The following is a 24,683-nucleotide window of genomic DNA, read 5'->3' as shown; positions in this document are numbered from 1 at the left end:
CTTCCAGGAATCAGCCCCACCGTGTTTTATATCCTCTCCTGCATGCTAAGTTATCTTGTAATGTTTTTAGTTTTTTATGCAGTTTTTTGCATACATTTCTCTTCCGTGTTTTTTGGGAACGGAGGTGTACTGTTTGTGTGTGGGTGCATGAGTGTGTGCGCTCAGCTGTGTGAGTGTGTGCATGTGCACCCCTGCAGGTGTGTGAAGAGGGACAGATTTATATATAGCAAGACAGATACATGTACACATTTTTGTAATTGAAAAGAGAAAGAAAGGGTATTGGATGTGATGTTTAATTGTAAATGGACGTTTTTTATATGATATCCCCTTGAGGTGCTATGCGGGTCCATAATGCCTTTTAGGGCAGTGCGAAAAGTCTTCTGCTCGTTTTTTTTTCACACTGAAATAGCTAAATATCTCCTGCAGTGAATAAAGATGTTCAAGGCAATAATTTGGTAAGCCGGCCAATTTTAACCAAGATAATGCAGACCAGGGGGCAGCACGTTTTTCAAGTTATCCAGGTCACAAAATTGATTTTGTGAAATTACATTCAAATAGATGTCCTCTTGGTACATGGACTAATGATCCCAGAATGCATTGGGTTGTGATTCAAATCCAAGAGGCTGTTAACATGTCGGACATGCATTGTTATCCAAAGGGATTTGCTTGGCATGATTTATCTTATGAAGATAAGGAATGTGATTATATTAATTCACATATATCTTATTGTTAGAAAGATGTATTATTTCAAATGAGCTTCTTGGTGCTCTAAATTGTCTTATTGTATGCTGTGCATGCAGCTTGGAGGCTCCTCCCAGTTAATATCTCTCTGCAGAGCATGCGATATGCGCACAAAGCTGAATTATTAAACGGGGGCTGCATTTAAGATTATTCGGTCACTAAGCTATGTTGCTGCCTGAGCATATGTGGCTACTAACCTTGCTATATAGAAAAACAATGTAATAAACACAGCAAGCAAGAATAGTTTGTTATTCAAACAAGAATAATATTAAAATGAATTGACATTTTGCAAAATCTTCATACTTGGAATGTGACAATACAACTGCTTGTTCCTTAGAAGATACCATTGTGTTCTCAAGAAAATGTGCTGGATGTTTGTATCTATTTATGTATTTTTTAATTTATAACAGTGAACGGTTTAAGTCATTTGGTGGGACTCTACTAAATCCCTATTACGTTTTTTAAAAGATTCTTTATAGCGATTTATAGAGATCCCATGCTAAACTCAACTTCTGCATTAAAGGAAAATCGCATTTACACAATGGCATGTCATATTGAAACCCAAAATAGATTCTTTTCCAATGGAATGCGTTTTGACCACCAATATATAGGAAACGTATTTGTATTTGAGAGCGTATGAACAAATAATCCTCTCGAATCTGAATGCACCAGTCTGATTGGCTGCTAACTGGCCAGTGCCTACCATGCTTGGGAATCATGCCTTCCCTGCTTCAGACACAGCAGGGAAGGCTTTGCTCCCTCCATCAACTAGCACTCAGTGCTGACAACCATCACCACTGGTTGGGAGAAGCCCCTGAACCTACCATAAAGGGAGCGGCATCTCTTACTTCTGCCTAATGCCAGACAAACTTCTATTTGAATCTGTAGAAGTCATAATAGTGCCTGTACCATCGGGCGAAGGTGGAGCTTTGTGCATTGGGTGTTGCCTCCTGATGCCAACTGGAGAATAGACAGCTCTGCCCTCAATTAAAGTGGAGGCAGGTCTAAAGCAGTAACATTAGCCTCTGGAGTAGATCACCCGCAGTTTTGACTGGAGCCAGGAAGCGGGCCATTCCTTCTTTTGGGACCAACCCGCCTTCTCTTCCTTCATGGTTCATACATAGGAAAGGCATCTCTTTTGCTCAAGGTTGCTACTTGGCTTTGAATGCCACTTTGTTTGTGAAAATGTTGAAACTGACAACCTATTATGCGTGTCTTTTTGAGAAGAGCTGTCCACAAAGGGCAACATCATTCTATACAGGGTCTTCAATTCTATCACAGATTTAAGGGATGTAGTCATAAACCTGCTGGCGAACCTTTGAGATAATAGGGATAAGCACACCGATTTGCCGTAGGCATGTGAGTGCACTTTTTAGTGTGACATTGTTTTAATGAATTAGGAGTGTTAGAGTTTTTTGTTCAATGTGTTGCTAGCATGCACAGTTTGATGAAATGACTGGCCATTACTTTATACCCTATTGGTGAGTACGACATAGTGTGCATTATAATTATTTAATCTATTCAGCAAAGAATTGGAGATTTAAAGTAATAGATCAAAAAGCTATGAGTTATGTTTATTAACACAAGAGACTAGAATAAGCAAACGTTTGACCGGTCTGCCAGTTAGTGATGCCCCTTGCCACGAACCTTCGGGTGTGGTCGAAGCTCATGGAGAGTGATGTGGGCTCTTCCTCTTCCTCGTCTTCCTCATAGGCTCCCTGGGGTTCTGGTGGGGGTGACGCCGTCTCGTCCTGTGACTTTCCCGTCAGGCTACTGTCCTCGTATTCCTCTTCCAGGTCGTCTTCGTCATCTTCGTCGGCGTCGACCGATTTCCGATTTGCTAAGCCGTGACACTGGGAGTTACCATCAAGCTCCTGACTTTCTGGCCTGCAAAAAATGGTGAAGTAAAAGATATATACATTGTGTTAACAAACATAACCTGCATTGCCTCCTGCCACCTAAAGAATTATGGATATCAATATTTACACAAGCACACTTATAAAATCAAACACACATTTCTGGAGCAATTTTCGGATAGTTAATAAGGGCAGCAAAGTTCTCTGCAGCCTCCTTGTCCATATCTATTTTTGTGACATAAATGGAAAACACAATTTGGGATACATAGTCCACTCCAACAAGCAGTTAAAAATATTCCTACATGTGTAAACATCTGGCCACCACCCGGCCTCCCTGCAGCTTGTCTTTGAGGCACTTCACCGTAAGATCACGGTAGAAATTGTGATTATGAAATGTGTTGAGGTCTATGAAAGACGCAGTGTCGGTAGAGCCAGGGCGCGGCACTGAGTGACAGCTGCATAACTCAGTCTGTCCTGAGGTAGCCTGCAGATTAAATACCACGGTCAAAGGAAGTCTTGTTTTTTTCTCTGCAAACAGAGTGGGCCTCCACCCAAGAGGATTCTTTCTGAGCCCTGGACGTTGTCACTTAACCTAAACACTTCACATTTGTGTTTGCTTTCCAGAGTTTTGATCGATTTCCTCTAAAATAAATGCCCAAATTTGATTCTCCCTCTGGATCAATTATCACCACCAGCTGAGGATTCTGCCTGTCTATTTTTTGTTTTTTTTAATTCTCGGCACTTGGAAAACTGAACGTTCTCAAATTTCTTCCAGGAAATTTTGTTTTATATGTATTTCTAAGTGTGCCAAATTCTTTCTATGCACCCCCTTTGTAAGACTCCTAAATATTCCTCTACACTGCCAATCAGGGACATACTGCGCATTACACCAAATGTAGTATACAATTGTGATACAACATTGTGACATCTACAGTATTTTTTTCAATGGGTTTTTATTGAATGGTTTTACGAAAAACGAATTGAAAAATGTATGGGGTAGTGGGTAATGGTATATAAGGGGTAGAAGGGTAGGGAATAATGTTAAATTAAAAGGGGAGAAGATCTTGCGAGTGGGGCCCAAAATGAACAAAAACATTTTTTAATAACTTTTTTCCCCAAAAAATATTTTGGTAAAAAAATGTGGAAAAAAAGACTGTTGTTGTAATAACATAGAACCTACAATTGTAATGAAGTCTTGCATGTTGCGCTGTATCTTAGGCCTTTTGCATAGTGCTTGCACAGCCCTAAGGATGGTTACGGCTTTGAAGAATAGATTTTAAGAGAGGTTGTAATAATAAAGCAGCTTAGTTGTTACAGCACATCTGCAACATACCCGCATGGAGCTAGACAGATTGGCGATGGTGAGCGAGGGCCGAGGAAGTCTAGTAGAAGATCAAAAATGCAAGCAGTGGAAGTGATATTGATTTATTTTGGATATTGTTTGTTTTGCTGAATGTCATGATATATGCACATTCACACATATCATTAGTTACAAATATAACACAATTGTCCATAGATCTTCTTAATATTGTTCGAAGATATGTTTATTTAGAGTATAGTTATTGGAACTCAGTAACATTTTAGGAGCACCCGTAATATTTGCCATCTGTTGCAGGTAAGAATTTGCTATTATGCCATCACAGACGTAATAATTTGTAATTAAATCATGGCTCAAATGTGAAAGGCATTGGCTGCACATAAAAAAATGGTTATTGAAAGGTTTAACTCTTGGTGAAAAACAATCATTGAACGATTGAACACTGGATTGAGGGAGGCTTTACTTGGCCTCGTGCACGTAGAGGAATTATAGGTAGGGTGGTCTATTTTCAGGGTTTATACTTTGAGAATGTCAGTGATATTTTTCCAAGGTGATCATCCCAGTGTATCATTTTGTCTTCACAGAGTAACTGCTGAAAACATGCATATTTCTTTATAAGCCAATATATAATGGGTATACACAATTGCGGCAGAAATATTAAGAAATTTATTAGGGAGAGAAAGCAAGCAAATTGGACAATGGGAGAGAAAGTTGGATGTCAAGCAAGAGAAGGGAAAGATGGAAGAGACAGAGGAAGAGAGAGCAAGAATAGAGAGAGAGAGGGAGATGGTGAATGGTGGTGAATGAGAGACAGCGGCAGAGGGCAAGCTCCCGGTGAATAGCATCACCGGAAGGTTCAGCATCTTAGAGACAACATGTTCAAAGTCTTGCGTTCTCCTTGTCCAAATCACTGTTAGACATTGTGTTGGTCCTGTTGGTTCCATTGAAGTGAACCAATGCTATCAACCCCAGAATCCACGTTTTGTTAAAAGAAAAGTCTGTAAAGAAGGCTGCATTATCTGGTCTACATGTACAGAGACGAGTGTTATCATTATCAAACTCAGAGGCGCAAATGCTAGTAAACTCAGAAAACTGAGGTGACTATTCCGGGCTTCAAAAATGTAGGTGCCGGTTGCCCCCAGTTTTCTGAATATCCCCACTGATTGATGGAGCTCTGTATAAAGAATCTTGCGTGATGGGATGGCTCCCAGACAGTCTACATGCTAAGTAACTGCAGAGGTAAGTGCCAGGCTATTATGCAGGTCTATGCAAAAAGGACGAGCACACTCATCCTTGGCACTTACGGGGTTAATTATAAATATTAGTCTGGAAAAATGCCTGCCTGGATTTTTCTCCTAACATTACAAGTAATTTCACTCAGATTGCTCAAAGAATATGCAGAGATAGATGTCGTTCTGCAAGTCCAGTCATTTTGAACTCCCATCATTCCTGCATTCTGAGCAGCAAATGAGGTTTTATTTCCAATCATACATGCATGGAACCGAATGCAAAGTGTGTTCAGCCAAAGACAATCATCTTCCCACACCCGACACACAGGGCAAATTGGGATCTCTGGAAAATTACCAGCGCGTTTTTGGTCACTGCAAATTCAAGATATAAAGACAGACGGCAATTGGAGCTGACTGGTCATCTCCTACGGGCATTGGGTTGCAGCTTTATGAACCGAGAACCGTGCATGGGTTTTGGCTGATATGGACATTTAGAAAACCCACTGGTAGGGCGTGTCCATATCCGGACATTTAGAAAACCCACTGGTAGGGCGTGTCCATATCCGGACATTTAGAAAACCCACTGGTAGGGCGTGTCCATACCTGGACATTTAGAAAACCCACTGGTAGGGCGTGTCCATGTATGGACATTTAGAAAACCCACTGGTAGGGCCTGTCCATATATGGACATTTAGAAAACCCACTGGTAGGGCGTGTCCATATATGGACATTTAGAAAACCCACTGGTAGGGCGTGTCCATATATGGACATTCAGAAAACCCACTGGTAGGGCGTGTCCATATATGGACATTTAGAAAACCCACTGGTAGGGCGTGTCCATATATGGACATTTAGAAAACCCACTGGTAGGGCGTGTCCATATCTGAAGCCTTCTGCTGTTACAAAATAGTGACCCATTATATGTGCACCTTCTCAAAACAAAATGTTACAAAAGCCTCACACATCAGGGCCTTATGTTTGGGCCTCGGGAATAGTATGTTTCGTCTTCCCAAAAGGGGGAAAGCATAACTAGGGAGCATGTCAGCAGCGGCTGCCCCGATGTTTATAAAGGGTACATATATAGCCATGTTGTATTGCTATTGCTCTGTATCATCCTGATATTAGCTAATCCCTTAATGTCAGGCTCTAAATGTTTATCTCCCTAAAAATCACTTCCCAGGTTACCTCTTTTTCACTTTTAGACTTAATTTGATTTCATTCTTTTTTGGGACTGTTTTAATAAAGTGGTGTTTTAAAAATGAATGTTATGTTATTTCTCTTTCTATGCATTCGACGATTGATCATAAAAAACATGTCAATGATACAATTGTTATCTGGTATCATTACCCTGGCTATAGGTGTTTTTCTAATAAACTAGTTTCTTGATGCTCTTAGCATGACCATTTTTCATTGACTTTGGTCTTCAAATAAAGTGAGTGCTTTAACCGTTGGTTGGGGTTCAGCACTGACCCTCACACACTGACCCCAGTCCTCAACCTCCAGGTACCTACACCCACACACCTGCTGTTACTTCCAATGTCCGCGGTCGGGGGGGGCGGCTTTCTGCAAGACATGGAATAATGGGGGTAACTCCAAATAACTGCTTCTAGCCCATGGAAACTCTTTGGGAAGCCCAGAGGCATGGCTGCCTCCAACACAGGACTGCATGTGGCACCAGAAGCCATCATGCGATGACACCAGGAGGGAGTGCCCCATCTCAGTGTGTAAAGACTGTGAGAATTCAAGTTGTCTGGGTCATGAGATCTTTAACCAAAGGCAGGAGCCCTCGACTTCTTCTAGATCCTTCTTAAATCATGATCAGCTATTTATATCAAGCACTCAGTTTCCTAATGTATCACTTCTTTTGCTCCCTAACTCTTACCCTGTGTTTTCTACAAATCCTTCTTTATCCCAAAGATCATCACCTAGCTTATATCTCCCTTTTTCCCCAGAAGCGGCAAATTCAGGCTTTGAGACAATTAATCAACAGTGCATATAACTTTAAGGGGGTGGGGTAAAGAAAAGCGCTGCATATCTGTGTAAGTGAACCTTTTTTGTACACCTTCCCCATGTCAATTTCAGCTCATGTGCTGCTGTGGTATCCCAGTTCTGTGCCCCTGCTTCTGAGAGGAGGGCCCCCCTCCAATTTTAGTGTAAGGGTTGTACTGCTCTCCCATCTGAAGTGGCCGGGTTATTTTCAGTGAGTTGGGGTGCACCTCTTCTCCTCTATTCACAAGGTTCAAAGTCTGCTCTACGCTTCACCAGTACGCAGTGTCTAACACTATCGGGGCCTTGCCCCAACAGAAATATCTTCCAAGTATAGTCCATTGCAAGTAAAACTGTGTGCCAGCATGTGATGCACAGGTTGTTTGTTTGAAACATGAGCCCATTAACAACTTGATGGAAAGGCGATGTTGCATAAAATAGTGATATTTAAAAATAAAGGCTTCCCGTTGGGCCTGGTTCTGAGGTTTGGTGTTGACTTGCTAAATCGGGAATCATCTGTATGTATGACCTTGGCATGCAACAGGCATCCATGTGTTGACTCCAGATTTACCATAATCACGGGTGCAAAAGAATATTTGGCTGTGAATTGAAATCCACATTGGGTTCTACATGTGTACTTTTAAGGCTGCCGGTGCCATGTCGCTGATGGAAATGATTGTCCTGGAGGCAAGAAACTATCCCTGCTCTGGTTCTCCCCATTGAGTCAGACAGCCCGCTGTCTGGGACCGTATGAGTCAGTAATAGGGTCAGACTGCGACGCCTTCTAAAAAGGGCTTGCCTGGAAGTTAGGCGTTTGGTTTATGCATGAACTTGTTTTCTAGTGGTTTATGTAGGAAGAGTGAACATTATCAGGAGATGGGCACAATCCTGCTGGGTAGAGATTGGGACACTGGGATGTTCACGACTTTCAGGAGAGTTTGGTACATCTAAAAGAGTTGTCTTCACACCATTGACTATCCAGGGTTGTCCAACTCCGGGACTCCAGGGCCAGAATCCTGACAGGTTTTCACGATATCCCTCATTAATCTTCATGAGGAAAAATATGCATACATTTACAATCATCATATGCAAATGTATCTCATGAATATTAAAGAGGGGTATCCTGAAACCCCGGCATGGATCTGGCCCACAAGGTCTGGAGTTCGACAACCCTGGTCACTATACTGACGAGGGATGAAGTTAGAAGTAGTTCAAAACATCTGGACAGCCACCCGTTGCAGAACCCTTCTCAAAAGATCATCTGGTCTGAGCAGAGCAAGTCACATATCAATATTTGTGAACTTCACAATCAACCACAACACCGATGGGTAGCGCGTGGCAGATTGCCCTGCGGTCCATTGTTTCCAATCTAACACCACTCACCTGAACTAGCTACGGTTCGGCTCGTACAGACCCAACCAGTAATGTAGGAAAAAATTGAAATCCGTTTAGGGTGCCCCTTTTAGGCTGTGAATGATAGATAGCTGGTAGGCAAAATATGACTTTGCATAGGGAGCAAATATCCTTGCACTGCTCCTTAGTGCGGTGGCTCATGCACGACACAGGGCTTGATTCTGACGTGGACATACATTTTCAAAGGAGTTGCCCGCTCCAATGGTGCTGCCATTGCTCCGGTGTTTACTGGCCAATTCTGAACCTTCTCTGCATGCACTAGAGATAGCTTAGGGATCCACTGCAACGTACAGGGAAAGGAATAGGAACTAGGGTTCCGCTGGATTCCCAACCATTTCATCTCATTCATGCAGTGAATCCAGGGGAGAACTGCACTTTGCACGCATGCACATGGGGGAGATCTTCTTTGACAGCCAAGATAGGAAATATGGTTGTCCTAGCTTCTTTGTTTTGACTGCTATTTCCTAGCGTGGGCCCTCCGGGGCATGAGTGCTTAATTTGTAAAAACATAAGTGCCAGGTCCCGAATATGTTCTAGTTCCATACCATTGCGGCCACCACACGCATCCACTCCCCACAGTGTCGACACATTTGGGGTTAAACTATTAATTGGGGTTGATGGATGCTCGGACTATCAGCACTTCATAATCAAGACAAAAAAGTGCCAGGGCTGAGTCCTGCCCAACACCCCCATAAATTAAGCACTTATGAGAAGTTCATGCAAGGGGTGCAAACCACTGTGCAGAGTTCCCGCACACAGTTTCTGCACTGTGCAGGGACTCCTCATGCCCGACCAGCCTGGGAATGGCACGGATGTGGGAAGACAACTCGGAAGGGCCTTTTCCTTGTTTAATTTTTCCACATTCATAATCTCCGCGTTCATAATGAGACCGATAGCGGGTTGCTATTTTTTGCGCATATCTGCTTTATAAAAGCTGATGTTCCAAACAGGGTCCAGGAGTAGATTGCAGAGCTCGCGTTAACATTGGGCCTTATCGACCTCGTTCGCGCCGGGGTGTATTTGTCCGTAATTACACGGCTAGAGCTGTCAGCATGTACGAAAGGCTCGTTTATCTTTCCGCGCAGACAGACAGAAAACAAACTTCATGTCCAACTTTTGTTTTGGAGATAGCCAAGCCTGCCCTGATGTGTAGTGTCTGTGGGAACAAGGAATTCTCCGCCAGGCCTGAACAGTTTTTGTTTTTCTTCCCTGGCGGTGTAGGATGGGAGAAGTGCAGGCACATTTTCTTCTGAGGATAGCAAGACGAGTGATCCTGGTGGCAAACAGCTAGTCCGGGCCATGGAAACCCCTCTGGCGCATTCTGAGGCCTCCATCTATTCCTCAAATTCTGTCATTGGTCAATCGTAGAACCAATGACATCAGAGTTGAGAGGAACCCCAAGGAACCTCATGCAGCAGCTATCCCGAAATAACACTTACTGTACTTAAAGTGGCAGTAGGATAGCTCAGAGGGTTCTGCACCTCCTGCAGAAGACGGTGTGTAACCTGCAGGTCAATCATTGAAATCCGCGCAGGCCTGCGAGGGCTTTAAAATGAGGACCAATTGAGTTGGATCGTTCTACTTACACCTGTTATTTTACCCATAAGTGACTGTTTACTCTCAGGTGTCTCTATAGAATGGGTCCCTAAATTGATCATACATTGTGTGCTTGTTGCTGTAACACAGTAAAGTCGATGCCTTCAAGTGATGAATGTGCAGGTGTTTAGCACTGGATGCTAAATTGGGAATTTGCAGATCAGAGACCAGATTACAGAAACTTTGCACTGGTGGAAGTGCAAAGTTGCACGGTATTAGCACTAGGGCAAAGTTTGCCCTATTTTTGAAAACACGGGGGTATAATAGAAAACCACTGCATCATGACAAGTACAGTTTGCTATGCTATAAAAATATTGCCTTAGTGCAAAACATTTTTTTTTTATGCATGTTTTTCACCAGGGCAAAGACAATTTTCGCCCCGGTGCTTGTAAAATGCCAAACTACACTTGGCATGGTGCAATGATTTTCTAATATGTTGCAGTGTAATACCGTGCAACTTTGCACTCGCACTGGTGCAAAGATTCTGTAATAAGGCCCCAGGTGTACAATAAACTAGTGTAAGCTGCATGATTAGGGGCAGTGGGATGGCATATTCGAAAGGTAGGATTTTCAGAATACCTTATTTAAATGTCCTTTTAAAAAAAAATCGAACCCATAACCTGAGTAGTGGTGTCGATCCTGTCAGGGGCCAGATTACAGAAACTTTGCACTGGTGCACGTGCAAAATAGCACAGTATTAGCAGTAGGGCAAAATGTGCCCTGTTTTTAAAAACACTGTGACATATTAGAAAGCTACTGCACCGTGAGAAGTGCAGTCTGGCATGTTATAAGCACCAGGGCAAAAATTGTCCTCTGGCAAAAAAGATACATTTTTGCTGCATTATTGCAACAGGGCAAAGTACGGAATGGTATTAGCACCAGGGCAAACTTTGCCCTGGTGAGAAAATGCATTGAAAATGTATCTTTTTTTTTTAATGATGGCATACTGCACTTGTCATTGTGAAATAGTTGGTGAATCTGTCACAGTGTTTTTAAAAATATGGCAAACTTTGCCCTAGTGCTAATACCGTGCAAAGTTTCTGTAATATGGCCCCAGATGTGGCATCCCCTTCTTGCTGACTGCAGCCCTTGCACACATAGGTAGCCCTCACCCCTGAGGCTCCTTTTGGGAGTATTAGTGCATTAAGCGCTGGGCATATTTTCTTTGTGTGCTTTTCTTTGGTTATGGTTACCTTATCTCCATTGTGTGTGCCTTTTTTGCTGCTTTAGTCACAACAATGGGCATAGTTTACCGACGACAGTGGAGTCATCGCACCTCTGCTGCTAAACTCTTAAGGGCGTTCCACAACGAAATGACTCTGACGTACCCTTGACTTAAACATGAAGCAGTTACTTAATTCACGTTACTGTAAATGACTCTGATTCACTCCTGATTTACGACGAGTAAATCAGGATTAAGCCAGGAGTAAGTCAGACTTTTTCTTAGGAACGTTTTTGTAAATCGAGCAACCCTCCTCAGGTTTATGCCAAGTGTAGTTCAGAGTTACTCAGAGCAACTTCTTTGCAGATCAGCCCCTTTTGCTTCAATAAGTATCATTGAATTTGTCTTGCTTTTCCATACTGCTGTATCCGATTGACTCTTCATAATGAATGTGTCATCTTTCTCAGATGTATGATTATTATTATTATTATTAGTAGTAGTAGTAGTAGTAGTAGTAGTAGTAGTAGTAGTAGTAGTAGTAGTAGTAGTAGCAGTAGTATAGCGCAAACCTACCACAGGAGTAACAGAGCACTGTACAGGCCATAGAGCTAAACATTAACAGCAAGAATGTAACAAGTTATCCAGTAAACATTAGCAATAATTATCACACCACAATATGCGGACGGGGTGTTCACAAGATAGCCAGAATATGGGTCGCACCAAGGTACAGTTGGACGACCCAGATCTTCAGTTCTTTCCTAAACTGAGGGAGACTTGAAATAGTCTGGATCGCGACTGGCACAGAGTTCCAGAGGACTGGAGCATTGTAGGATGACAAGTGCTCCCTACTCTTCGCCCTGCAAGTCTATCTAGTTTCCTACCTGGTGATAGTCCGAAGTTTTTAGTTTGGCTGTCATGTAGGCTGTGGTACTGGCTGGAGTTTCCTTGAAGGTGCCGCACGTGGTGTTGAACCAAGTACTAGCTGGGGTGGGGAGTGTAATTTGTGCAAGTTTAGGGTGAGGTGGTAAAATTTCCAAGAGCCAGTGGTGAGGCGAGCTGCAGCATGGGGGGCCCCTTTGAGAGGGACCAGGAGAGAGGACGGGAGGCCCGTGAGGATGCCATGGCCCTCATCAATGTGAGAGATCAGTAGGGCCTGAACAAACAATTAGGAAGTCCTGGGGTGGGAAGAACAGCTTCATCGTGCGGAGTAGAGAGATCTGATACCAAGATGTGTAAGCCTTTTTTATGATGTGTTGTTGGAAGTACTGATTGCTATCCACAATGAAATCTAGGCATTTCGCTAAGGGAGTCAGGTGAGAGTTGAACCCCCCTCCCCCTCAACGTCAATTACTTCCAGTGATTAGTGTGTTCCTGTTCTTAGGGATGGCGGAGACGTACTAAATTAGTCTTGCTAGTGTTGAGCTTTAAGCAAACACCCATCTTTGAATGGTTACAAGGCATGAGCAAAGCTAAGCAATATCTCATAGGTCCTTGACCTTAAAGTACAACTGTGTTTCATCTGTGTTCTGGTGGATCGCGATGCCTGGGTTGTTTAGGTTTCAGCCTGCCAATTTCCAATGGAGGTTAAAGATTACCGGCTCGAGAATGGAACCCTGATGGTCTCCACAGGTGACAGGCCAGCATTCGAATCTGAGGAGCCTGTATGGGCAGCCTGGTGCATGCTAGATAGGTAGGCTGTGAAACACGTCAGGACAGTGCCAGAGAAGGCCATCCTGTGTTCAAGGATCGTGAGTGGTGTGTGATTGTTGAGTGCGTCAAATAGAGCAGAGAGGTCCAATAGGACAAGCATGCACAAGTCCCCTTTTTCAATTGGCTAACGGGCATCTTGGTCATCTGGATGGTGGCTGGCTCCTTGCTGCATGTGGGTCAGAACCCAGATTCCTAATCCCTAAGCAGACCGCTTTGCTTGATTTTTGTTAGTAGTTGGATAGCAACTAACTTCTCAAAAACTTTGCAGGTAATCAGGAGGCTTGTGATAGTTTTCTAAGTCTTCCAGTTTGCGGTTGGGTTTTATCAGAGGTGGGCGTATAAACCCTGTTTTTAAGATGCCAGGGAATGTACACCCGTTGAGGGAGGTATTGGCTGTCATAAGAAGAGCAGTAAAGAAAACTCTAGCGAGTTTCTGAGAATGGTGATTGGGGGATGTTCTTAGCTTAAAATGTCAGTTTTAAGGATGCAAGTGTGTATGAGAGGTCCCCGGCAAGAGTGGAAAGAAGTGATGGTGATTAGCACTTTATAAAAGATTAATTACAAAACATACTTTCACTCATCCCTACTTTGCCTCATTTTTAAATCCCTATGTCTAGTGTTGCTGTTCTTCAATTACAATCAAGGCCCTAATCCCACCATTTCGTATACGAACATAAACAAATGTTACTTAATTTCTGTTCCAGAGCTCCATGGCCCTTCAAATTGCGTTCTAAAGCCTACCATTGGTCAATGGCAGGAAAATATGATTGGAGTATGTGCACAGCAGCAGGCAGAAAATGTGGGTCTAGTAATTACAACGCTTGGGGAGTAGAGCTACATTTGAAGTCTAATGCCCTGAGATGGGGCATTGAGTGTAATAATGTAGTTGCTCAGGATAACCCACAGAAAATCATATTTGCTCAAGACATTTACGGCCTGATTCGTGGAATTTTTAGCATGGTGCAAAGCGACTTTGCATTGGTGCAAAGTGACTTTGCACTGCTAACAAACACCCTCATTCACGGAGCAGTGCAAAGTGCATTTTTGCAGTGGAAAGCCACTTTGCACTGCAAAAGTACTCTGAGCACCGCGCTAAATGGGCCTAATTCGCAGTGCAAAGAGTATTTTTGCAATGCTTTGCACCGCGCTAAATATTCCATGAATCAGGCCCTAAATCATCATCAGACCAAAAAAATAAAATGTTTCATTAATGCCCTGAATTATTTGTTCTACTGCAGCGACATTTGCGACACATTGGCGCCTTTGTGTTCATCCACATTTCATATTCTGAGCCATTCTGGCCAGGGTTTATGTTAATGGCTGCCCACTGCCTAAACATTTCCTGTGCTCGATTAAAATGTTTATAGTGTGAAGAAACACCAGTGAATGCCGTGTGTACTCAAATGAATCGCAAAACACATCCCAGAATGCCTCACAAGCTGTTTCTTATCAGGGGAAGAGCACTAACGAGGCTGGGCTGGCATCTCCTCTTCCTGGGTCAGGGGCCTTAAAGCCCTCCCTCTCAGTAGCCATCGGAGCACGTGTTTGGGACACCAACTCACAAAAGGAAAGGCTCACCATGCCTGGCCCCCTTTGCAGTCTGAACCAAGATGTGGGGTTCTATTTCACATGAGCATGGACCTCAGAGCTTAGTCTCTTAAAAGGGCTTAGTTTTTATTTTTTTATTTTTTTGCTTCTTCCGCCGCACGACTCTTTTGCAAAGAAAACACGTATATATATTTATATATTTAATCATATTAGGAACCCGTTCCATTTCAGGCGCTGCGTGTGTGCCTTTAGCCCAGGAAGCTGAGCCAGGGCAGGTTGCTCACGGCATGATTGAATTCAGAACGAGGGTCTCCTGCCCTATTATCGTGATTAATGGCCCCCCCCTTCCTTCGGTACACCACCACTTAATTCCAACCTCATGAAGTCTCTTCCCCTACCCGCCTGATGCACACACTCACACACGCACACGTCATTTCTATCCCTCACACCCTCTAAATCTGCTGGACAGGCATTAAAGCCCGGCTCTGTGCCTCGGGCTGGCGGGTTTCTGGTGTCCTACCGTTCGGGGCGCGCTAATGATGCTAAGGCCGTCTGGGCCTGGGCCCGCTTATAAAGCCGGATTTAGAAGCTCGGTTAGTGGTGGGAGCAGAAACGGATCGCCCTCACTCCTTGCGGCCAACCCCTCCAGGTTGCGGTTTCTCCTCGGCAATAGAAACCGCAGCCCCAAATGGTGTGGGATAAGAGCCCACCTGGCTACAGCACGGAGTGCAAACACAAGGCAAGCCATGCACGCAACGCCTCCCGATAACAGCAACATGCCGAGGCTAGATGTGCTGGGCTTCGACGGTGCTTGACTTGCGAGCTCGTCTGAAATTTGCGAGGCGCAGCGTTTCCATGTCATAGATGCATTCTCTTAAAGAACGGCATTGGCTAGCGATCATATCCCATGTGCATTGGGGTATGTATGTTTAGCACGGTTGTCCCCCGCCTCTTAATGTCCTTGCACGATTCTGCTTCTTTGCTGCCAGTAACCTTTCAATATTGCCAAAGAAAGTCTGATGCTGAGCAAGGACAGGGGTGGACTGGGCCATAGGGAACTCTGGAGATTTCCCCGGTGGGCCTCTGCACGCTGGGCCTCTTTTGTGTGGTATTTTCAAATGTTCCCATAGGAAAAGGGTTGGGGTTGTTGAAAATGTCTAACATGGGGCCACTTTGAAAATTATTTCCAGGGCCTCTTTTGCTTCCCAGTCCACCCCTGAGCAAGGAGGTGGATGCTGTTCCTTGTTTGAGCCTCTCTAACACTCCCGAAGTTGGACTAGTACTTCGCGCTATGAAACTGAACTTACACAACAATCAACTATGAAGACAAAATTAGGCTTGGTTTGGAAAATGTGCATGTCTCTAACTGTAACATTGACTTGGCAAAACCACCGTGGATTCGGTTTGCCCCCAACCTCTCCCCACTTTGCTTATTCCACTCTAATTAGTTCACCATCTTGTGTTATTGCAGAAAATGTGGATTCTAACAGCCTTCGAGCATCGGGTTAATGTCTGATTTTGAATTCTAGCTTCTTTGTACTTGACACTGTCAACAGCAAACTCTTCTCTTCTTACCTCTTGTCCGTTAAACTCGAGGTTTGGTTCAGCTCGCTATTTGCAATGAAGTTTCGGATTTCCGAGAAGTACGAGTCTTCTTTCTCGTCTAAAAGTGCATGGTTTTCGGATTCTGAGTTGGGGGAGGAGGCACTGGTCCCAAGGTGGTTCGTGATGACTCCTGAGTGCTGGCTCACTAGACAGGAAATGAGGGACAAGAAGGGGAACAGGACCATGAATGAAATATCATTGCAGCCACTCCGCAGGGAGCTCGGAAACATTAACACAATAAACCAGTTGTCAGGCGTCGGTGATATACTGCCAAGAACAAAACGAAGACGATGCTGAACGACCAACTTATGAAAAACAAAAAGGAGATCTTTCAAAGACTCACAATTTAAAAGGAAACTCAATCCCTTAATTTATTTACATTTAAATTTACAGTATCACCCTTTTAATGAACTTGTTGATGCATCAGAATGTTTATGTGTGTCATTGAAATAACCTCATTGCCTTGCTTGCATGGGCCATCAAGTTTAAATATGCCATTAATTTCCTTCCCCTTTATGAGTGTGTCTCTGATCCTACTCTCACTGAGTGTGTCTCTGATCCTACTCACATTGAGTGTGTCTCATTGAGTGTGTCTCTGATACTACTCTCAATAGGTGTGTCCTTGATCCTACTCTCAATGACTGTGTCTCTGATACTACTTTCAATGAGTGTGTCTCTGATACTACTCTCATTGAGTGTGTCCTTGATCCTACTCTCCATTAGTGTGTCTCTGATATTACTCTCAATGGCTGTGCCCTTGACCCTACACTCAATGAGTGTTTCTCAGATCCTACTCACAATGAGTGTGTCTCATAAACCACCAGAAATACAGAAGTGCAGCCCTCATATGTTTTGCTTGCTGTTTGTACAGTATGAATGAACACACATTGCAATATCACTGTTGTATGGTTTTGTTGAGAGCCTGCATATTACAATGGCGGTTAATGTGCTTTCTTATCTCCTGGTACATTCTGCAGTGCATGCACAGTAAGTTACCATAATTGTCAGTGACACATCACATTTAAACTGCAAGTTCATAATGTTGTAAAAAGGCAGTCAAGATGAAGACAGATATAATATTACCCTAGGTATAAAAATAACGCCTATTCCTATGTTTTATTTCATGTATTTATAAACCACCTCAACAGCTGAAGGCCCTGCTATTGTATTCCTGTGTTTCTCAGCCCATGGCAGAGAATGAAACTGGTGTCAGTTACCCTGGAGACAGCCCTCTCACCTCTTTTGCTCCCCCATACTCTCTTCCCTCTCTCCCGTTCCACCAGATGAGATCTCTGTAGTTGCCCACTCTATGAAAGTCTCCTCTAAACAGGTGCTCCCCTGCTCCTTCAGAACCATCAAGGACAGCATTGCCACCCTTGCCCCAGCCTTGTCTGACCTATGCAACACTCTTTTGCCACAGGTTCTTTCCCTCAACCCCTTAAGCACTATCATGTGCACCCTCTCCTAAAAAGGCTGTCCCTCTTGCCCAGCTACCTATCGCCCTAGCTCTATCACCCCTTCCTTGGACAAACTCATGAAGAAGTTGGTCACCCCCTTACTGACCCTCCACAATGAAATAGCTGGCTGCCTCCATTATCACCAGTCCAGTTTCAGAGCTCTAGAGGCATGGAAACTGCTCTCCTGAACATGCCTGAAGACCTACTCTCTAATTGGACTCTAAAATACTCCCTCTGTTCTGATCCGCCTCAATCTTTCTTCCACTTTTGACACAGTCAACCACTCCATCCTCATAAACCGTCTCGATGAAACCTAGGCATCACGGACAGGGCACTGACGTGGCTGACCTCCTTCCTCTCTAAAAGACCCTCGCAAGTGCAAATTTGTCATTGTTTCTTCTCCACCTCACTCTCTACATGTGGTGTCCCTCAGGGGTCTATCCTATCACCATCAACATCTACCTGGCCCCTCTGGCCTACCTGATCTGCACTTTCCTCATTTCCAGAGTTATGCAGATGACACACAGCTTTCTTTCGGGCTGCCTTGCCATACCTCCACTTCCTCCTCTACCTCCCTCATACCTGACTGCCTGACTGTTACTCAGGCAAGGTGCTCTGCCAATGATCTCTACATGAATGCCAGTAAGACAGAGATCCTTCTCATTGGGATGCCTACTCCTTGTTTCTCCCCCACTCTCTGGCCAGACTCATTGGATTCCCTCTCCACACCCACCTGTGAGGCAGAAAAACCTTGGGATCACCTTTGACTCCTCTCTCTCTTTCTCTCCACACAACACAGACCTTGCCAAGAAGTCAGATTTTTGACTTCATCTCCTGAGGGGCATTCTAGCTTTCCTCACCTTACCCCAGAAGCTCAATGTCTCCAGAGCCCTTGTTCTCTCTGGGCTTGACTACTGCAAAAGCCTCTGACTCAACCTGCCTCTTTCCTCCCTTCACCCCCCTCCAGCTAATCCAGAATAGGACTTGCGAGACTTATCATTGGCTTCAAGACCAGGGACCTCATCTTTCCAGCCCTAAAATCTCTCCACTGGCTCCCAGTGACTGCAAGGATCAAATTCAAGACTCTTTGCATCACCCACAAGGCTATCTGGGGCCTGGGACCCCTCTACATCCAGCTTTCTCTCCTGATATTCCTTCCAGCCAGAGTCCTTCGATCTTCTGGCTCCAACGTTTCTCCAAGCAGAGAGTGGGAGGTAGATCCATTTCCTCGGCTGGACCCTCCTGCCTCCCTCCTTCCAATGTTTCCGGAAACTTCTCAAGACCTTCCTTTGCTCCTCTTCCTTCCCTCTCCCCCTCCCATGCAAAACTCTCCATCTGCCACTGAGAGTGGGGCCTGGTCCTTTCAGAGTCATACAGGGGCCTGACCACCCCCTACCTGTCCCCCCAGCATACTTTGCCACCACTTGCCCTCGGGCTCCCTTTCCCGAACTATCCGAACTTAGTCCTCCCTCTCCATTGCACTCTTCCTCCCCTCCCCCTCTTTCCCCTGCCCTTGCTGTCTTGGCCTGAGCAGCACTTGCCTGCCCCCACCGGTGGGGGTACCCCACTCCTGTATTACTCCCTCTACCTCCCACCCCCCTGCACCTACCATCTTGTCATGCACTTGCACGGTAGGATTGTCACAAGGCCAATATAACCGGTCTTTGTTGTTGTTTTCTTATGATTTCCCATGCCACCCCCACACCCCCATCTTGTCTTGTGGCGCCTAGAAACACCTGTTTATAGGTGCCATACAAATGTCCAATAAATAAATAAATACAGGGGGAAGATCTAATTACTAAAGCACGAATATGGCCCACAAATGATTAGTCACATATGTAATGGATAGTGAGACCGGAATAAGGAATAGTTTTATATAATAAGGAGATGTAGAGAAATTACTTTTGCAACACCTGCAACAGTTAATACATCCTCATTACTAGTGCTGATCTACAGCCAGCACAGTGTGCCAGAGAACTTTTCTTTAGGAACGTACATTTGCTTCAAAGCATAAGCACATGTTGTATATTAAATGCTTATTTTGCTGGAATGACCAGTGCGCAGTGCCAAATGCATGCACAGCACAATAAATAAAAGTCTCTTACTGGCCACACACTTACCTGGAAAATGAACCGGAGCGCAAGGCCCGTATCTTGAGTTTGGAGGTAATTCCTCCAGAAAAACTGACAAACAGTGATATGATTACCACATGCGGTAATCATGAATCAATTTTAAGGCTCTGCATATTTCCACGAGATGTGGATCCTTTAAGGCATTGCCCATTCTGGAGGAATTCGACTCCATGGGAATTACTGCATGTGGTATGGCTTTTGTGCGACAGTAATTACCTCATTGTAACAGCAGGCAAAAATTAAGAGCTTTAGGACTGAATCTTATGGTTTGCGGTAAAACATCTAAAATATCGTCAAACTTGTAATCAGGGTGAGTGAGAACTTTGATTTGGCTCCAGGCAAAAATCAGCAGTGGTCAGTTTGGGTAGTGCTGCTCAACTGCATTCAGGAACCTTCAAAGCGCTGACATTTTGGGTGATTTGAACTTTGTCGAATCACCAAATCAAAATGGTGATTCATCTTGCAAATGGTTCAAGCAGAGGGGGTGGGGGGACCTTTGGGTGTAGAGGAGGGGCAGGCCGCCATTCCTTGCACAGAACCAAAGCATGCCTTGCTGCACTGTGTGTCCTAGACAGGGGGCACCATTGGGCAATGATTTCGGCTCTTAATTAAATCCCATCAGCTGATCAAATTGATTTAGCATATTTTAGACTTCTAGCATGTTTTATGGAATCCTCTTGACAGGTGCTAGAAATAGGAAAATACATCTCTAAAGGCCTGCTCGCGCTACAGATAGATTTGAAAAAATCTAGCATGTGGGGATGTCACCCTCAAAATTGAAAACAATCATTCCGTACCAAGGCTTCCATGTCTTAAAGATTGAGGTGGTAATTCATGTATTATTTGCACCGAAAAAAACGGGATTTGTGCGCCATTCTGCCCGCAAATCCCTGTTAATCAAATGGGGATTTGCGGGCAGAATGGCGCACAAATCCCAATTTTTTCGGCGCAAATAATCCATGAATTACCCCCTTAGACCAGGTAACTATGGATAGGATTCTTGTTTTGGACAAGCTCAACCGAAAATCACCTGGCTGAATCACCTGGCTGAATCACCTGGCTGAATCTTATAATGCAAGCATACTCTTTTAAAACATATTTACTAGTTCAGATCTATTGAAAGATCCAGGAATCCGAAATCCCACTGCAAGTTTGTGCTGGGAATCCGGGGGTGCGAAGAGATCTGCAAATATTGGTTCGATCAGGACATTAAAATGGGGTATACATTTGTATTGTATTTGTTGAGGTAACTATGCCCTTTAAAAAAAAAAAAAAGAAGTTGATCAACACTTTAGTTTCTCTTTGTCACTGAAAACATGTCAAACATCAGGTTGGATTTTGACTTGCTAAAAAAAGAAAACACGGATTTTCAATAGCACTTTAAAAAAATCTCATATGAAACTTTAAAAGCAATCACTATTTAAGAAAGTATTTTTTAAAATAAAAAATATGAATTTTGAATGAATTTTTCTACCTGGAACATTCTCATGTTCGTGCTTTTTAAGGTGCCGGTCCAGGTTGGTCTGCTGCCCGAAACATCGGTTACACAAGTGGCATTTGAAGGGCTTCTCTTTGTTGTGTATGTTCCGAACGTGCCGCTGTAAATTGGATGATATGCTGAAGGACCGGTCACAGTATTTACACCTGGAAAGGACAGAAGTCAAACATCACTGTCCAACATGCTGGTAAAACAGGGGACGAGTGCAGAATTGCTACATTGTAACCACATCGTGAGTTAATGGCAATGGCATGGTACCAAAATGGTAATACAGTGTGTACATTTGTTGTCCAGTAGCCCAGTGGTACCATTGTTGACTGCAGCACTAGGAAATGTGAAATCGGTGGATCCCCTTAGAACCTTTGTGTGAACCATGGCACCATGCACCTGGCCACCCTCTGTCCTCCGGGCCCAGGTACCTGCTCATCTTGCCACCCTCACGCACTGCCTCTGGGCTACCCCTTGCACTGGGGTCTGTATCTGTACCCATACAGCCCTCCCCTTTTCTTCCTTCACTTTCAGACCTACCCAGCCTGCTGCCATAAACCCAGCACTTGCCACTTGCTGGCTGCACTCCCATTGTTTGTTGCATTTTTATTTATTATTTTATTATTATTTTAGTTTTTTTTCCTCCTCTCTCCACACTCTCCTTTTGTTCCCCCTTCCATGCACTTCTCCCCCTCCCCCCTGCACTTGTGCGTTCTTTTTTGTTCTCCCCTATTCCCCTTCCCTTGCCTTGTCGCGCTCTGAAACACTTGTGTATGAGCGCGATAGAAATAAAATATCAATATCAATAACCTGTGCACATCATTGTATCCCTCTGTGTCTCAGTTCTCGTCTCTACCAAAAGTCGAAGCTCCTATAGACAAGCTAATCTGGACATTAAGCACCATATGCAAGCTGCATGTTCAGGGACTGAAAATGACTTCAGCATTTTAGCACATCAAAGACTGGCGCTATTACAGGGAACTCATTTTCTGTTACCACATGCAGTAACAAGCTACTTTCCTGGGGTATAGGGAAGGGTCCACATGATTCTGAGCCATGCAGACCCTTCATGTATTCCTCATTTTCGAGGCCTGTAGGACCCAGTGGGGATCAGTAACTAATGCAGGTGGTATTTACATGCGTTAATGATTTTACACGGCGGTAATGACCTCCACACAAAACCAGGCATAAAAGTTGAGTTTTACTTCTGAAACTATGAATTTGACGGGGTGGTAAAACACCCAGGCCCTGATTCATGGAATTTTTTTCAAGTTGCAAAGTGACTTTGCACTGGTGCAAAGTGGCTTTGCACTGCCAACAAACACCCTGATTCACTGAGCGGTGCAAAGTGCATTTTTGCCACTTTGCACTGCAAAACTACTCTTTGCACAGTGAATTAGGCCAATTTAGCACCACAGTGCAAAGAGACAGGTAGTCCCTTCTCCATTTCCATGATGGCCTATGCCATGGTGGGGAGGTGCCAGAACACAGAGTATTCCTAGAGTTGGTGAGGTACAAGGCCGCTGCAGGCAAGTGGGGCACAGGTTGGGTTCAAGGGGGAGTGGGCGGGGGGATGTGGAAATTGGAAGCTGAATTAAGGGGTCACAGGAAGACTCACCGTGAGCCAGACAGGGAAGATGGCAGCCCCCTGCTTCTGAGGAGGCTCAGGTCATGGGCAATAACATGAGGTATGGCCCGCATTCTGAGCTTCCTGATTGGCAGGGATCCCCACGCCCCCCATCCAGTGGGTGCTAATATCAAGATATGAATCTGATGCAAAAGTCTGAAATTCATTTCTTTATGTCATTACACTTGCAAAGATTTCACAACTGTCCTCCTTTCTAAACACGCATTGCTAGTTATGTCTTCCATCTTTAAACACACAAATTAATAACTCACTATATTGTGCTGTACTTCAGTGAAGCCAGCGCGCCATTTTATAGCCTGCAACGACTGATGCATCCCCGTCCTTCACTACTATGTCAGGTGTGCTATAGCCATGCGCGAACATGACTACAAGTAATTATCCCCCAGGGAGCTCAGAAAGGAGGTTCATCCCACAACCCCTGAATTATTGGTTGGGGTCCTTCGGTAGACATTTCATGGTAGCTGCCATGTGGACAAGCAGGCGATTTCAGGAAGCCTTTGAAACAGCTCTCATTGACAGGTTCCCACTTAGGCTGTGAGCTATGGGGGTGCAGGTCAGATTTGGGGAAAGGGCAGATAAAAGCTAGTTCAAGCTAAAAAAGGGAAAAGGGAGAGCCCCCTGGCTCGGGACCCCTTGGCCTGCCGGTACCTGCAAGCGTTACTGGAGAAGGACTCTATTAAATGTCGCTCTGGCGGGGTCAGGACTTGCATATCACATGTTCTTAATCTAGGGAAATGACCCAGACAGAGCGGCCCCTTTGAATACTTAGGAACAGTGGTGTACATACAGGTTTCAGGGAAATTTAAGTTGAGGAAAGTGGGTTTACACAGGCTGAATGCATGGCCTAGGAAAAGGTGTCCTCTTTGGCTCAAAATAACTACATGCAAGCAGTGGCGAGCAGCTGACACCCCACACAGTTAAGATTAAGTGGCACAAATGGCCTGATTCATGGAACTTTTAGGACAGTGCATAGTGATGTTGCACTGGTGCAAAATGACTTTGCACTGCCAACAAACACCCTGATTCACAGTGGTGCAAAGAGCATTGCTGCAAGAAAAATACTCTTGGCACCGGGATGTAGGTCATTTAGCGCGGTGAAAAGAGTACTTTTGCAATTTAAAGTGACTTTGTACTACAAAAACGCACGTTGCACCACTCTGCGAATCAGGGTGTTTGATAGCAGTGCAAAGTGACTTTGCACCGTGCTACGGGTTTCATGAATCAGGCCCAAAATGTGTTACTAATGCAAACAGAGCACCACTTGGATTCAGGAATCTCTCGAGACACTGCATGTTGAGAAACCTGAGACAAGAGCAGTGCACGCGTGCACTAAATGTGCACTACGTGTGCCCTCTTTGGTAGCACAGCGTTTGCAAACTCTCTACGACCGTACACATGGGTTTGCTGCATAAGATATATACATAAAAGCACAGATCTGAAAATACTGGGGTAGGTGTGTGGGGGTAGCAGCGGTGTCCCCCGCATACATGAAAGTGAATGTGGGGGACATTTTAAAAAAAAAATGGCAAGTAGAATTGCAAAATGTGGCACAGTGTGCCTCGGCATTTTGCAATTCAATCTTTTCGTCCTAGGTTATTTTAACGTACATCCATTGTACGCTTGTGCAACCCGAGGCAAGAGTAGTCCAACCTTAGGTAAGAGCAGTGCACTACCCGGCAAGATAGCTCATAGTGTTTAGCACCTGCTATAGAAATATGGGTGTAATACGCAGGCTATAGGTATAATTCCGAACAGATCCAAATCAGCCATTTACCGTTATGAGGTAGATTAAACCA

The 24,683-nt window shown here is 44.4% G+C and overlaps 1 protein-coding gene across 6 annotated transcripts in view; it reads right to left on the bottom strand.

Moving 5' to 3' along the window:
* Nucleotides 1-24,683, bottom strand: part of PRDM16 (PR/SET domain 16) — a 1,279,606-nt gene that overhangs the window by 14,303 nt on the left and 1,240,620 nt on the right. For all 6 annotated transcript variants that reach the window (XM_069610219.1, XM_069610223.1, XM_069610220.1 and 3 more), the window contains 3 exons: nucleotides 21,228-21,397; nucleotides 16,135-16,309; nucleotides 2,389-2,628 (listed from right to left, as the gene is read on the bottom strand). In XM_069610219.1, coding sequence (XP_069466320.1) covers nucleotides 2,389-2,628; nucleotides 16,135-16,309; nucleotides 21,228-21,397 — 585 coding nt within the window. The remainder of the gene's footprint in view (nucleotides 1-2,388; nucleotides 2,629-16,134; nucleotides 16,310-21,227; nucleotides 21,398-24,683) is intronic.

This window comes from Ambystoma mexicanum, chromosome 8, assembly GCF_040938575.1.
Source record: "Ambystoma mexicanum isolate Mex_15411 chromosome 8, UKY_AmexF1_1, whole genome shotgun sequence".
NCBI lineage: Eukaryota > Metazoa > Chordata > Amphibia > Caudata > Ambystomatidae > Ambystoma > Ambystoma mexicanum.
The sequence above is the reverse complement of the archived record's forward strand: the minus strand, read 5'-3'. Positions and strand labels throughout refer to the sequence as shown.